Source organism: Limanda limanda, chromosome 2 (assembly GCF_963576545.1).
Source record: "Limanda limanda chromosome 2, fLimLim1.1, whole genome shotgun sequence".
In the NCBI taxonomy this organism is placed as follows: domain Eukaryota; kingdom Metazoa; phylum Chordata; class Actinopteri; order Pleuronectiformes; family Pleuronectidae; genus Limanda; species Limanda limanda.
Window position 1 is genome coordinate 2,737,480 of NC_083637.1, and position 13,845 is coordinate 2,751,324.

At 42.9% G+C, this 13,845-nt stretch overlaps 1 protein-coding gene across 2 annotated transcripts; it reads left to right on the top strand.

Moving 5' to 3' along the window:
• Nucleotides 1-1,147: 1,147 nt before the first annotated feature.
• Nucleotides 1,148-12,140, top strand: trmt1 (tRNA methyltransferase 1). Of its 2 annotated transcripts, none has more exons than XM_061087991.1 (16): nt 1,148-1,191; nt 2,626-3,009; nt 3,970-4,162; nt 4,293-4,480; nt 5,608-5,723; nt 5,879-5,991; nt 6,796-6,944; nt 7,143-7,226; nt 7,758-7,827; nt 8,080-8,214; nt 8,340-8,425; nt 8,729-8,837; nt 8,935-9,011; nt 10,181-10,300; nt 10,619-10,733; nt 11,514-12,140. In XM_061087991.1, the coding sequence occupies exons 2-16, from the start codon at nt 2,639-2,641 to the stop codon at nt 11,586-11,588; spliced, it is 2,001 nt and encodes a 666-aa protein (XP_060943974.1). In that variant the 5' UTR covers nt 1,148-1,191; nt 2,626-2,638; the 3' UTR covers nt 11,589-12,140. The 2 variants fall into 2 exon arrangements, with proteins under 2 accessions (XP_060943974.1, XP_060943964.1); XM_061087981.1 differs by having other exon boundaries at nt 1,170-1,327.
• Nucleotides 12,141-13,845: the final 1,705 nt, after the last annotated feature.

The window sequence follows — 13,845 nt, forward strand, 5'->3', positions numbered from 1 at the left end:
AGCTAGTTCTGCAGCGGCATCAATTCTCTTTGCTGCAATGCTCGCAGTTTCAGAGCGGAGACTGGCACCTGACAGTGAAGCGCTACCATATACAGAGTAGGCAGAGTCATTTGCGTGTAGCTGATGAAGACGCTGCCTTTGAAAATCTGCGTCAAATTCACCATCTATTTCTGATAAACGTTCATAAATGACTTTCAACATGTCATTAGTCACAGCTTCACATGAGTCCATTTTTCTTCTCAGTTCATTGGCTGGTGTGGCATGCACTCTCATTTCACTGTACACTTCTTGATGTCAGTCATTCCTTTTTCAATGTTGTGTGCCAGTGTAGCCAACTCTGCGTCTGATATGTTGCTCTTCAAGTTTTGTCTGGACTTCCTCATTAGCATTTTCCATTGTTCATAGAGGCTAAGCAGTCTTCACCGAGCGACCCTACCGGAACCATTACAAAATAAAATCATCTAACATTTTTACTATAAAATAACGGAGACACTTCTGGCAATATAAACAATAACACACAGTGGGTTAGTTACAATCATGTTGAAGTGGAATGAGTCTGTGAAAACAGGAGGTTTCTTCTACATTTTAATGTGGACATTGCATAGTCAGAGACTCTATGAACAGGAATCCACTGGAAATACTCATAACCCATTAAGGAATATCTTTCAAATTCATCCAAATATGTATATTGGGCCACTTTCACAGATTTGCCCTTTAATTTTCTCACTTATTCTGCAGTAAAAATACACAAAAATGTATCTCAGCATAGTCGGAGACACCATGAACAGGGATCCACTCGAAGTCAATTGTAACCTCTCAAGGAATATTTATAATCAGCTTCCAAAAATGGTTACATTAGGAATACATTGGTCCTTTTGTACAGACTTGCCCTTCAATTTGCAGTAAAAATACATAATTTACATGAAGATACGCTATGATGATAAAAAAATAAATAATCAAATGAGAGACTATAACTAAAATATAGTTGTGTTTTCGTACTTTTAAGGCGCTCTGACTACCGCTTTACCGTATGAGGCATGAGTAGACGCGCAACAAAAAAGTGGCGGCTCACTTCACTGCAGTCCCTCACTCTCCATGTCCTAACATTACACCGTCCCCCCTTCGCGGTTTCCCACCTCGCAGGCTTCCGTAGATCCGCAGCTGAAAACATGGCCGCCGCCTCTTGACAGCGTGAGTGAAGGGGGGGCAGTTTGTGATGCCGCAGCGAGGACACACACACACACGTTGTTACACAGTTTATTTCACTTTGACAAGAATTACAATTAGACCCCAAGAGCAGCGTCTCCTCCCGGCCCGGGTGTCCCAGGTAAACACATCCAAACGCCGCCTGCTTAGCCTGAGCTAGCTAGCTAGCATGCTAACAGCTCCTCTGATGGAGTCGGTGCAGCAGCTCCAGATGTTTGAATCCTGTTTGTATCTCATTGTCAACAGATAGAGTTTGATTTACTCAACACGGGGTTTAACGCGTTGATGTTGCTCCAGTGTAGTTTTCTCCAAAACGTACGTGAACGATGCTAAGCTAACTGTGCTAGAGGCTCATTCTGAAGAGACACAAAAATCCTCTCAGCAACAACACAACACTAAACTCTCTGGAGGCTTCGATAACACAAACTGACTTGGGTGAATATAGGTTTGTTCTGTTTGAATAACTCGTAAAGCTGTTATGTTGACAACATGTTGGGGGTAACATGCTGCTCAGATACACATCTAACAGGGTAAAGTGCCAACTGACTAGTTTATGGCGAATAAAGAAACAATTTCTTTAAAAATATGGGAAATTGAGGGTGTGTGTGTTGTAAGCTGCCAAAATTTGTAAATGTCCAATCAAACCAACCCTGGAGGTGAGGAGCACAGGGGATGAGAGAGAGAATGAGAACAAGACCATATTCATATCCTGTAGTATGTGTTTTTATAGTGAGACCTGCCACCACATTAATCTAACGCACCTCCATGTCTGCAGGCTCCTGTAGGGAGGTCAGCTGACCCCAGCAGCGGGGGGGCTTTAAAGTGACGTGTCACTGTCAACCATTGACCTCTGAACCACGTTAAGGGAGATGGGACCAGCAGCACGATTAATAATCAATCAAGAATCAATCCATCCAAATATTGAAGTGTGCTCTTTTTCCTCGTGGCCACATTTGATCTGGAAAGCATTTAGTGACTGGTGCTTGTTGATGTATCTGCGGTTATCTTACAAAATGAGGAGATTCAAATTTATGTTGTCTTTATTTGCAAAGCACTCGGTACTTTTAAAGTGCTTTATAAACAAAAATCATCACAAGCTATTTAATTAATTGATCTTTGAGAATTTGTATTTTCTGTGATGATAGGCGTCATTTGTCGCCTATTTGCAGGAAATACATCCTGAAAACTAGAATAGCACTCAGAGTTCATATCTCTTCCAGGAACCAACTGCCCCTTTAATACAATCAAGCTGATTTTTAAACACTCGGACATTAGTTCTCTAGACATCCATGGAATATCGCAGGAAATTGGTGAAAACATAACAATCTCACAATGTTAAAGAAAGGGAAATGTTCCTGGACTGATCCGGATCTTCACACATCTAATGAGCATTCCTGCGTTTTATTTGTATTTCTCAAGGCTCCGTCCCTTTATGCTGGTGAGGTCAGCTCGGCTCCTCCCCTTCATCGGCTCCACCCACCTGCAGCATCGTTTCACTCGTGCTGCTCGACACACGAGGATCAGCCGGGCTGCTGCTGTTCTCAGCAGGGGACTGAAATCTATGGAGCCCCTGAAAACCCGTCAAGACCCCCGGGTTCCCAGTAAAACCCCCCCGCCTGCATCTACTGGATCCACAGCGGAGGTTATGACCCTAACAGACGCGGCACCTGGCGCGGAGACGCCGCCTCCCGTGGGTCTTCTACCGGGGGAGACGGTGGTCAAGGAGGGCAAGGCGGCCATCTTGTTTCCCAGTGCAAATGAAGTGTTTTACAACCCGGTCCAGGAGTTTAACAGAGATCTGACGTGAGTATAAACCTCAGCCTTTGCTCTACAGACTCGTAATTCTTTTACAGCACAGACACAACTCTCCTCAGATTGTAATGTAAAGTGAATCAGAACTCAGCAGGTTATTATACAATTAAACACGACTGGACAGTCAGCGTTATGTCTACTGAGGATCTGGGAGGTTGTTAAATCTGAGAGTCAAACCTCTGCAAAGGTTGATGAGTTCCTCCACCAGAGCGGTTTTGTTGTTGTCTGTCTGTTTTTTGCAGGATACACAAAAACTACCAACAGATTTCCATAAAACTCAATAGAAGGATGAGACATTGGCCCAGAAAGAACTTTGGCACTGAGACACTTTCACTTAGTCTCATATTTTTCAATCTGCATCCATATTTTACTTTGCAGATCCAGCCTCCGCTCATCTGAATTACATGATCAGTGTTGTGTTTAGGGTTGCAAAATTCCGGGAATATTCAAAGTTGGAAACTTTTGCATCGTTGTGTCATTCTCAACATAGGTCTTTGCACAGTATTTGCAAATGTACACAGCCTTTCCTTCTACATTGGATGGGGTGAAATGTCTCCACACATGAGATAGTGCACGTGGCATTGTTCTGTAGAATAAGATGAGAAAAAAGTTTGTAAAAAAACACTAATGCAATGCCAGAGATATAAATAGTTAGCCAAACAACTGGAATCGTCTGTACTCATATTTTACAATAGATGGATAAATGAATGGAAATAGTCTAGATGAACAGATGAACAATCCTCAATCAGCATGCTAATATATTTTCCAGAGTAATATCATTGAAACTTACCTGACTAGTCCTGCACTCTACAGCAGGCCTCAGTAGCCCACTGGAAACTTTCCGCCCCTTTGCAACCCTAGTTGTGTTCCTCTGTCACTTCATCATTCACACAAAAACACTGGCAGGAAAGAATGATTGTTGAGCGAGCTGTGATCTCCCGCCCGCTGCAGATGTGCTGTGATCACAGAGTTTGCCAGAGAGCTGCTGGCTCAGCGTGGCATCAAGGTGGTGGTGCCTGGAGAGACGGAGAGGGTGGTGGTCTCTCTGTCAGAGGAGACGAACGAGGGAGACGCTCCGGTGAAGGAGGAGAAGAACGGAACAGAGGAGCCGGAGGAAACTGCAACCGCGGGGGAGAAATGTGAGGTAGGAAGGACGGGGTTTTATAATCGAGATTTTCCTGAGGCTGATTTCAGTTTTGTGACCGGTCATCAAACTAAGCTGTGAGAGTGAGCAGCAGCTACAAGGCGGTGAAGTGTTGTTTCTCTCGTCTCAGCGTGGTCTCCGGGTCCTCGAGGGTCTGGCGGCGTCGGGTTTACGCTCCGTGCGTTTCGCTCTGGAAGTCCCGGGCCTGCGGAGCATCACCGCCAACGACTTCTCAGCCAAGGCCGCGGGCCTGATCGCCAGGAACTCCGAGGTCAACGGGGTCAACCACCTGCTCCAGGCCAGCTGCAGGGACGCCAGGTACGACCGCTCGGCACGCCCGGCCGCTGGTATTTATTAGGGGTGGGAATTGGCAAAAATGTGACGATTCAATAGTTTTGCGATATTTGGGCCACGATTCAATAGTATTGCGATTCTGCGATATATTGCGATACTGCAAGTATTGCGATTCGATTCTGAGATATATTGCGATTCATGTCCCCCATATTATTCAGAGGCATTACAAAAAATGAGGAAAATAAGACTGCTCACCTCACTTCAAATGTCACATTTAATTCTGTGAACAACTTTGTCTTCTACACATTAACTGAAGTGCAAAAACTTTGTCCTTGAACATTCAGGACACAGGACCTTTGTAATTATTTTCTGAATAGGAGACCTCTCACGTGAACGCTGAGCTCCCAGCACATAACTTACAATTATTTAAATACAATACAGTAACATAAAGCAGACATAATAGAGTAACATAAACCTGAGAACAATCATGTAAATAAGAGTAACCTAGAGCTTCAATCAAATTGGGCCGCTACAATATCTCCTGCAGTGGAGAACATCCTTTCCTCAGACACACTAGGTATCTTTTAAACTCTGAAACTCCTCGTCATGCGTTGCCAGCCAGGGGCTGTGACATATATAATTGTGAATAAGTATTAAAAAAAAAAAAATTGCAATACTTTGTGCTACAGTATCGATAGTATCGCGGGCGCAAGGTATCACGATACTGAACAGAATCGATTTTTTCCCCCACCACTAGTATTCATCTGCTTCACTGATTTGCTGTGTGTTTGTTTCTCCTCTTGTATTCTTCCGGTGTCTCTCTCATCTTCATTCATCTCCAGTCGTCACCTCTGACCTCTTGTTCTCTTCATTCCTCGGCTCCGGCTCTGATCTTTTCCTTCTTTCTTTCATGAGCTCATGTCCCTTATCTTTCTGTCATGTCTCCTTTCTCTTTGTTGGATCGTCTCCACGCCTCCCTTCACTCTTTTCTCCTCTCTCTTCTTCTCTTTCACTCGTCTTCTTTCTGCTCACATCCTTCCTTTATTCTCCTCTGCTCCATTTGTAACCGCATCTGTATTGTTATCTAATATTTCTCTCAGATGTGAAACACTTTGTTTTCATCATTGACGTGTTTTTTTTTTTCTTCCCAGTATGCTGATGTACGAGATGCGAGGGAAGAAGGAGCGCTATGACGTCATAGATCTGGATCCGTATGGCAGCCCCGCCCCCTTCCTGGACGCCGCCGTGCAGGCCGTCAGTGAAGGAGGTGACGAGTTCAGCCTGTCAATCATCTGTCAGGATTTAAACAAACAAGGATTTACTTTGATATTTGGCCAATTAAAGGATGTTTTTTAAAAATATTCCTTTTTGTCCTCTTTGCCGTCTCTCTCTCTCTTTCTCTCTCTCTCTCTCTCTGTTCAGGTCTGTTGTGTATAACATGCACCGACATGGCCGTGATGGCTGGAAACAGCGGAGAGACCTGCTACAGCAAGTACGGTTCAGTCTCCATCAAGGCCAAATACTGTCATGAGATGGTGAGGAACTGAAAAGTTACGAGCACGCACAGACAAGTCCCCGTGTGTACGACTTTAAGTCTTTGTGCACAAGTCTGAGCAACACAAACAATGTCGTCATGGATACTGACCTGAGGCTACATGTTGGTTGTGCGTGTGTGTGTGTGTGTCCTTCAAACTGATCAATGATGAAGGATACAGTGTGTTTACTGTTACTCCTTCACAGTAAAAGCCCCCTGTGCCGTTTGAAGGGTGAAGATGTTTTATTGTGAAGCAGCAGCATTCGAACATGTTTGATTTGCATTAAATTAGGTCACATGGTCCAGATCAATGGTTCGACTTGTAAGAGTGAAAATAAACCGAAAGGATCAGTTAAAAGTTCTGTGAATCTGCCACTAAACTAAACTAAAAATTAGTTAAATACGATTGAAAAAAACAGGATTACAAAAAAAGATGCTACTTTTGAGGGGAAAATACTATTTTTGAACATCACAAGCTTATTATGAGACACAAAACATCACAATACTAGTAAAATATAGCTAAAAATGAGTTTTCCCAGCTAATTTCAAGATCACTCTTATCTTGTAAGGCTTAAATATAAAGTCTTATTTCAAGAAATCTTACCAAGCGAATTTTGACTTGTTCCATTGGCAGATTTTCTGGTTTATTACAAGCAAAAAATAACTTGTATTCATTTTTTTGGGCTTATTTTTGGAGTGGCCTTTTTTGCAGTGTAACAAGTACAGCAAAGACATTTCCAGATGTAAGTATATCGAATGGCTGTAGCTGAATTAAGTGTGTGTTTGTGTGTGTGTGTCCCTGCAGGCTCTGCGTATCATCCTCCACAGTTTGGACCAGCGGGCGGGGGTGTACCAGCGATACATCCAGCCCCTGCTGTCGGTCAGCGTCGACTTCTACATCAGAGTCTTTGTACGTGTCTTCACGGGACAGTGCACAGTGAAGAACTCAGCCAGGTACACACACACACACACACACACACACACACACACACACACACAATCCTTTGTTTGTACTGATAATTGATTCTCCGTGCAGACGTATGATCCCTGTCTGTTATTACTTTGCATAATCAAGTTGATCTAATAAATAAATAAGCTATTGATTGATTTAAGGTTCAACGCTCTCTTCATGTTCTTCATGTTGTTTTGCAGTAAACAGGCTCTGGTCTACCACTGTGTCGGCTGTGGGTCCTTCCACTTACAGAAAATGGGCAAGAGAATGATGAATGGGAAACAGTAAGAAAATACACATTTAACACCTGGGTCTTATTTTCACTGACGGACGATTTAAGATCCAAAACGTTACGGAAAAACAAATTTGGTGGCAGAAATAAAGTGAAAGACTCGCGGAGTTTCATCTGTTCGGACAAATGAAACTTCAACTGAGCAGCAGATTAATAATGTTGTTACCACAGACTGAATTTAGACATGACAGCTCCCAAAAGTGAAGCCAGAGTGCCTCACATGCCCCCCCTGGTGGCTGACTGGTGTATCGGTCATAAACCCCACTTCCTCCATGTTAGCAGATGGGACGTGGACAAACTAAAAGGTGAAAATAGATTAATAAATGAAAGATGATGCATCAGTGGGACCCTGAGGCACTGTTCGTATTCATTTTTGTGCAGTGGGAGGAAGTGGAGACGCATCGTTCATCCTCATTTACATTCTTTGGTTTGTTGTATTGATATGGTTGTGTTGTGACAGCTCAGGATGTTGTGTGTGTGTGTGTGTGTGTGTGTAGTAAAGTTGTATACCATGTGTTTTCAGTATGAAGTATTCTGCTGCTACCGGACCTCCTGTGGGACCAGAGTGTGAGCACTGTGGACAGAGACATCAGGTAACACACACACTCACACACAGTAACACACACTGACACTCATTGATATCCGGCTCATGTAATCTATTACTAACTATGCTACAGGTAAATATAAGGTTAACATTAATTATTTCCTCTCTGATTTCCTGTTGAACTCACAGAAACCATCCCAGGATGTGAATTGTGTCCAAACCTCGGTGCTTGTGCGTAGTAGCTTGTGTGTCGTATGAAAACACACACGTGAGCTGGAGCCTGTGTTTGTCCTCTCTGCAGATGGGGGGTCCTCTCTGGGCGGAGCCTATCCATGACGTGCCGTTTGTCCAGAAGGTTCTGTCGGCTGTGTCTGGGAATCCGTCCCGGTTCGGAACATCTAAACGCATGGAGGGGATTCTGAGCATGGTGACGGAGGTGAACCTCATTGACTCTCTGGTGTTGTCCTGTGGAGTCGCCTCAGGTGACCTCAGACCACGACCTTCCTGCTGCTCAGCTGCTGCTTCCTGTCTTCATCCCCTGTGGTGTCTGCTTTGTTTCAGGAGCTGGAAGACGTTCCTCTGTATTACACGGTGGACAGTCTGAGCAGCACGATGCACTGCAACACGCCCCCGCTGCTCCAGTTCTGGTAAACACACAAATTGATGCATTTTCTACGTTTGAACGAGTGATGTCGTGATGTAACGATAATCATCTTAAGTCACTTTTGGCTCCGGGAAACATTTTAGTGTCTTGCTGCTCATGGTTAGCGTTTGTCTCCTGGTTTCCTGACCTGAGAATTCAAGTAACAAGACGCACGCTAACCCAACTTCCTGTGACCGGGTTTTATTCCCTTGTCAAAGAAGCGGCGTCTTGTCTTTGAGAGATATTTGTGAATATGAAGATGTTCCCTGCCTCCATACATCAGCTGATCCTCTCTCTCTCTCTGCAGGTCTGCTCTTCTTCACGCTGGTCACCGGGCTTCCCTTGCTCACGCCTGTAAGAACGCCATCAAGACCAACGCTCCCCCTGCAGCCATCTGGGACATCATGAGATGCTGGGTAAGTAGATAACATTTGTTTGGAGAAGCTGTCTTTGCAGAGTCACGTGTGAGAGTCTGAACCTGAACACTTATGTTTGCTTGGTCGTCCGCCACAGGAGAAGTCGAACCCTGTGAAGAGGGAGAAGCTGTCTGAGACCAGCCCGGCCTTTAAGATCCTGTCCACTGAGCCCAGGTGAGACCACCGCTGATCAGTTCTACTCCTGACTAGGGTTGCAAAATTCCGGGAATATTCAAAGTTGGAGACTTTCCATGGGAATTAACGGGAATATACGGGAATTAACATGAATAAATGGGAATATACGGGAATTAATGGGAATAAACTGGAAATGTTGTGGATAATTTATACTAACTGAATTTACCTTGTCATATACAGACATAAATATAAACATTTTGTTGTGTCATAGGCTGATTTGAGCCCTGAGGAAACTTTGGGCACTTGACTATATGCTTCTGCATCGTTGTGTCATTCTTAACATAGGTCTTTGCACATTATTTGCAAATGTACACAGCCTTTCCTTCTACATTGGATGGGGTGAAATGTCTCCACACATGAGAGAGTGCACGTGGCATTGTTCTGTAGAATAAGATGAGAAAAAAGTTTGTAAAAAAACACTAATGCAATGCCAGAGATATAAATAGTTAGCCAAACAATTGGAATCGTCTGTAAACATATTTTACAATTGATGGATAAATGAATGGAAATAGTCTAGATGAACAGATGAACAATCCTCAATCAGCATGCTAATAAATTTTCCCCAGTAATATCATGGAAACTTACCTGACTAGTCCTTCACTCTACAGCAGGCCTCAGTAGCCCTGCTGTAGAGTGAAGCATGCTGGGAGTTATCTGTGCACGTGATGGAAGAATGCACAGTGGAGGGTTGAAACTCAACGTTCCATACATCTTTAAAATAGAGTTTTGAATGATGTTTTTATTGCTCAGCGTTTAATTTACGTATTTCTTTTTTTTTTTTAATTCCCGAGCTAAACTTCCCATGGAAAGTTTCCGGAAAGTTTCCGGAAATTTACCGGAAACTTTCCGCCCCTTTGCAACCCTACTCCTGACAACCGGTGGTTGTTGTTTCATGTTGATTTTCAGGGTCAGAATCTTTTCTGGGTTACTGATGGTTGATGTGATTGTTTTATACAAACACACTGAGACAAACCATAGATTTTGGATAAAGAAGAAGCGTCTCCACTTTCTCCCACTGTACATTCAATGGAGCCAAAACACCCCGGATACAAACGCTGCCATCTGGTGCTGGTGACGAGTCTTTGCAGTCGTAACACAGTGGGAACTTCGCTGTGACGTGTTTCTGTTGTGTGTCTGTGTGCTCGTAGTCTCGAGGCCTGTTTCACTGTGAGGGAAGACGCCAACCCCCAGTCCCGTAAACGCCACCTGAGGAGGTTCCAGGAGAATCCTCAGGCGTTCTGGGGACCTAAAGCTCGGGCCAAAGCCAAGTAAAGACACACACACACACACACACACACACACACACACACACACACACACACACACACACACACACACACACACACAGACTGACTAACAAAAACAAGCAGTCATATCTCTGAGGAGGGAACAATAGAATATTTAATGTGTTTAATGAGTTAAAACTGGACGTTTGCTGCTGTAACACTGGTTTGAATTCATTCTGTTTTTGGTGAAGCCCCAAATTATTATGAATCACCCTTCTCTACTTCCCTCCTCCATCTCTTCATCTCTCCTCCTGTTTCTTCCGTCCGTCCGTCTCTCACCTCTTGTGTTCTCTCCTCCAGCAGCGGCATCTCTACCAGCCTGAAGGACAAGAGAGAGAAGAACCAGAACAAGAGGAAGAACCAGATCACAGATTCTTCTCAGTTGAAAAACCTCCCCTGCAAGAGGTTCAGACAGGTGAGTCTGCACCTGATCAGAATGAGCCTGATAACAGTAGAAGACAGAGCGATCGGATTCAAGGATTAACAACTAACTGCATGCTCATCATCTTACACTTGTGTGGCTCCTCACTCCAGAGTTTTAAAGACTTTTCATGATGCAGCTGGTCCAGTTTTAGGCTGAAACCTTTCGGGACGTGAGGAACGATCAGGCAGACGTTCCACCTTCGCTTCCTGATTAGGTTGAAGTTAGAGTCAGAGGTCAAAGGTCTTTATGACGGACACTCAACTCCCAGAGGTTTGTCTCCTGTCATCAGCCAGGAGCTACGTCTTCCTCATGAGGAACTAACACACGTTCAGGTCCCACAACTCAACTGGTTTGTGTTCAGGAGTCTTGCAGGTGAAGAGCGTCGACTTCATCCCGGAAGATTCAAGATTCAAGATTTTTATTGTCAAATGCACAGAGACAACATGAAGCAGTTGCTGGCAATGAAATAACAACAACCAAAAACATAAAAATAGAAATAGTATAAAATAGATTCAAATAGAATATCAATAAAATAGAGTATCAAAAATTTAAAATAAAATATATAGATATCTAAATATATATCTTTAAAGATGAGGAGGAAAAAAATAAAATAAAACAACAATAGTTCAATTTGTGGTCGCCACTCGCTGTTGCTTCTCGGCCAAATCAACTGAGCGCCGCAGCCAAGAATGCTCCTGCGGCTGATTGAGGTATTTTAATAAACTTCAATATGTTATTCATATTAATGTTACTCTCTTTTTTTTAATTCAGGGAACATGTTCCCATGGAGAGAGATGCTGCTACTCCCACGACCCGACGTCGACCGACCAGGAGAAAATGGAGTGATTCTGCTGTGGCGGCTTTTTTTTGGTTTTGTTTTTTTTAAATATTTTTATTCCTGGAGTTTGAAAGTGACAATGAGGCTCTGCAGTCAGATTTTTAATTTTGCTGAGGACAACGAACTCAAATCTGTTGATGTGCTTGAGCTGTCTCCATGTCCAGATATTGACGATAACGGTGACGCTTTAAAAAAGGGGAATTACTGATATTGTTTAAGTTACAAATCAAACCAGTGTCTTTCTGTTGTGATGCAGTTTGATCAAAACTCCAGCACGAGTCACTGGGTTGGAATCAATAAACAAACCATCGTCGTTCTCTCTGAGGCCGAAGGACCGACTGTTTCAATTACAGCTGAAAACAAGCAGAAGCTGAAATGTTTCATCTGAATCAAGCGATTTCTAGATTATGAGAATATAGTTGTCAGTTTTTTACGTTTACGTGAGAACACAACGAACAGTTCAGTTTGATTTCATAGGTTATTTTACGTTGGTTTATTCATTTGACTGCTGTCATCATGTCTTTCACATCAATAAAGTCCTCAATGTGACTTTAAACGTTCTTCCCTCTCGCTCCACTGCTCTCTCTCGCTCCGAGTGTCTCATGTTTACTTATTCCTCTGCCTCCCTTAACAGCAGTGGTGGAGGAAGTACTGAAGTTTAGTACTTAAGTAAAAGTACAAGTACCCAGGAAGATATATACTTAAGTAAAAGTACTACATCAACAATCCTACTTAAGTAAAAAGTACTTACTTTTAAATTTACTTTAAGAATTAAAAGTAAAAGTACTCACGCAATGGGTTGTCTCTAAATGTCTAGGCTGTGCCATTTTGATAAAGAATGCAGATATAGCTACTGGTAATACTCATGCCTCTACAGATGTCACTACTAGTAATAATTATAAGCAACAACATTTGTTTATTGGAAGGTTGGTGTACTTATTGTGATTACCCTCTGTAATACTGTTCACACTCTCTTACAATTCTGCGGATGACAAGTTATCTAGCAGGGATTATCTGCAAAGTTAATACCATTAAGCCAAACCATGGGGACATTAACTTAGCATAGCAAGAACTCCGCTTATTACATACTTATTACATACTCTCTCTCACATTAACAGTTCATGCTGTAATAAATAAAACATCGATAGCATCTATAAATTTCCACTTCAGAATATATGTATATGTTAATATACGTGATTGTGTTTGAATAGATTTGTTATCATGTTCAGTTTCTGACTCAACATCAAGAGTTCAAAAATGTTCCGCAGCTTCTGTTTCCTTCTGGTCGGAGTCTGATTTGTCCCATCAATGTACTATAGAAGTACATTGATGGGAATGTACACATCGAGAATTTTTGACATCCATATGTTGGCTGCTGATGGCTTGGCCTGGATTTGGGACTGGCCTCAGATGAACTTTTTACGTAACTGGCTGATGGTCAATCTCATCCTACCGTGTGGCTTCAAAATAGGTTGGAAGAACACAACAAATGTCAAGAATAGAATAAGGCCCATAGGACAGGCCAAAATGATCTCCAAAACCTTTAGCTAGCTAGCATTAGCTAACGATGAGGTAGCATAGCTAAGTTATGCTAGCTAGTAAACTGTGTGCCGTTCCACCTCTAGATCACCACGTATCGCAAAAATATTTTGCATTTATTGTTTTCGCATGGATGGTAACACTTTGAGCACCCAGACAGATCAATATGCTGGAACTGTTTTTTGATGCACCCTAGTGTGCACCCTCCGTCGGCCCAGCGCTAAACAGAGTAGCTGATGGTTAGATAGTGATCAACTACGAACTTTAACAGGAAGAGTGGACATGTTTGTTGGCGTGTGTGTGGCTGCGTGTGTGTGCGTGTTTAATTATTTAAATTAAACAATTTCAGAGCGAGAACTCCACACAATAATCTTATACATATTAACACAACCTTTGAAACAACGCAGGAAACTAAGACTTTCAAATGTGGTCTTTAAACATGAGATCACTGTCCTCAAAGGCTATTCTAGTTAATGAACTAGTCTCAGATTACAACATAGATTTATTGTCCCTCACTGAGACGTGGCTGCATCCTGATGAATGTCAGTCTAAATGAATCTACTCCCCCCCCCCCCCCCCCCAGTCATATAAATTCACACGTTCCCAGGGAACTCGGACGAGGAGGTGGAGTAGCTGCTATTTTTAACTCCAGTCTATCAATTCATCCTAAACCTAAACTTAGCTACAACTCATTTGAATGTCTTGTTCTGAGTCTTCTACACCAGG

Excerpts from the sequence above, each read along its gene's own strand:
- trmt1 (XM_061087991.1), top strand. The coding sequence starts at position 2,639 with ATGCTGGTGAGGTCAGCTCGGCTCCTCCCCTTCATCGGCTCCACCCAC. Across the intron at positions 5,992-6,795 it reads CCAAATACTGTCATGAGATG|GCTCTGCGTATCATCCTCCA; the intron begins GTGAGGAACTGA and ends GTGTCCCTGCAG. Across the intron at positions 9,012-10,180 it reads ATCCTGTCCACTGAGCCCAG|TCTCGAGGCCTGTTTCACTG; the intron begins GTGAGACCACCG and ends GTGTGCTCGTAG.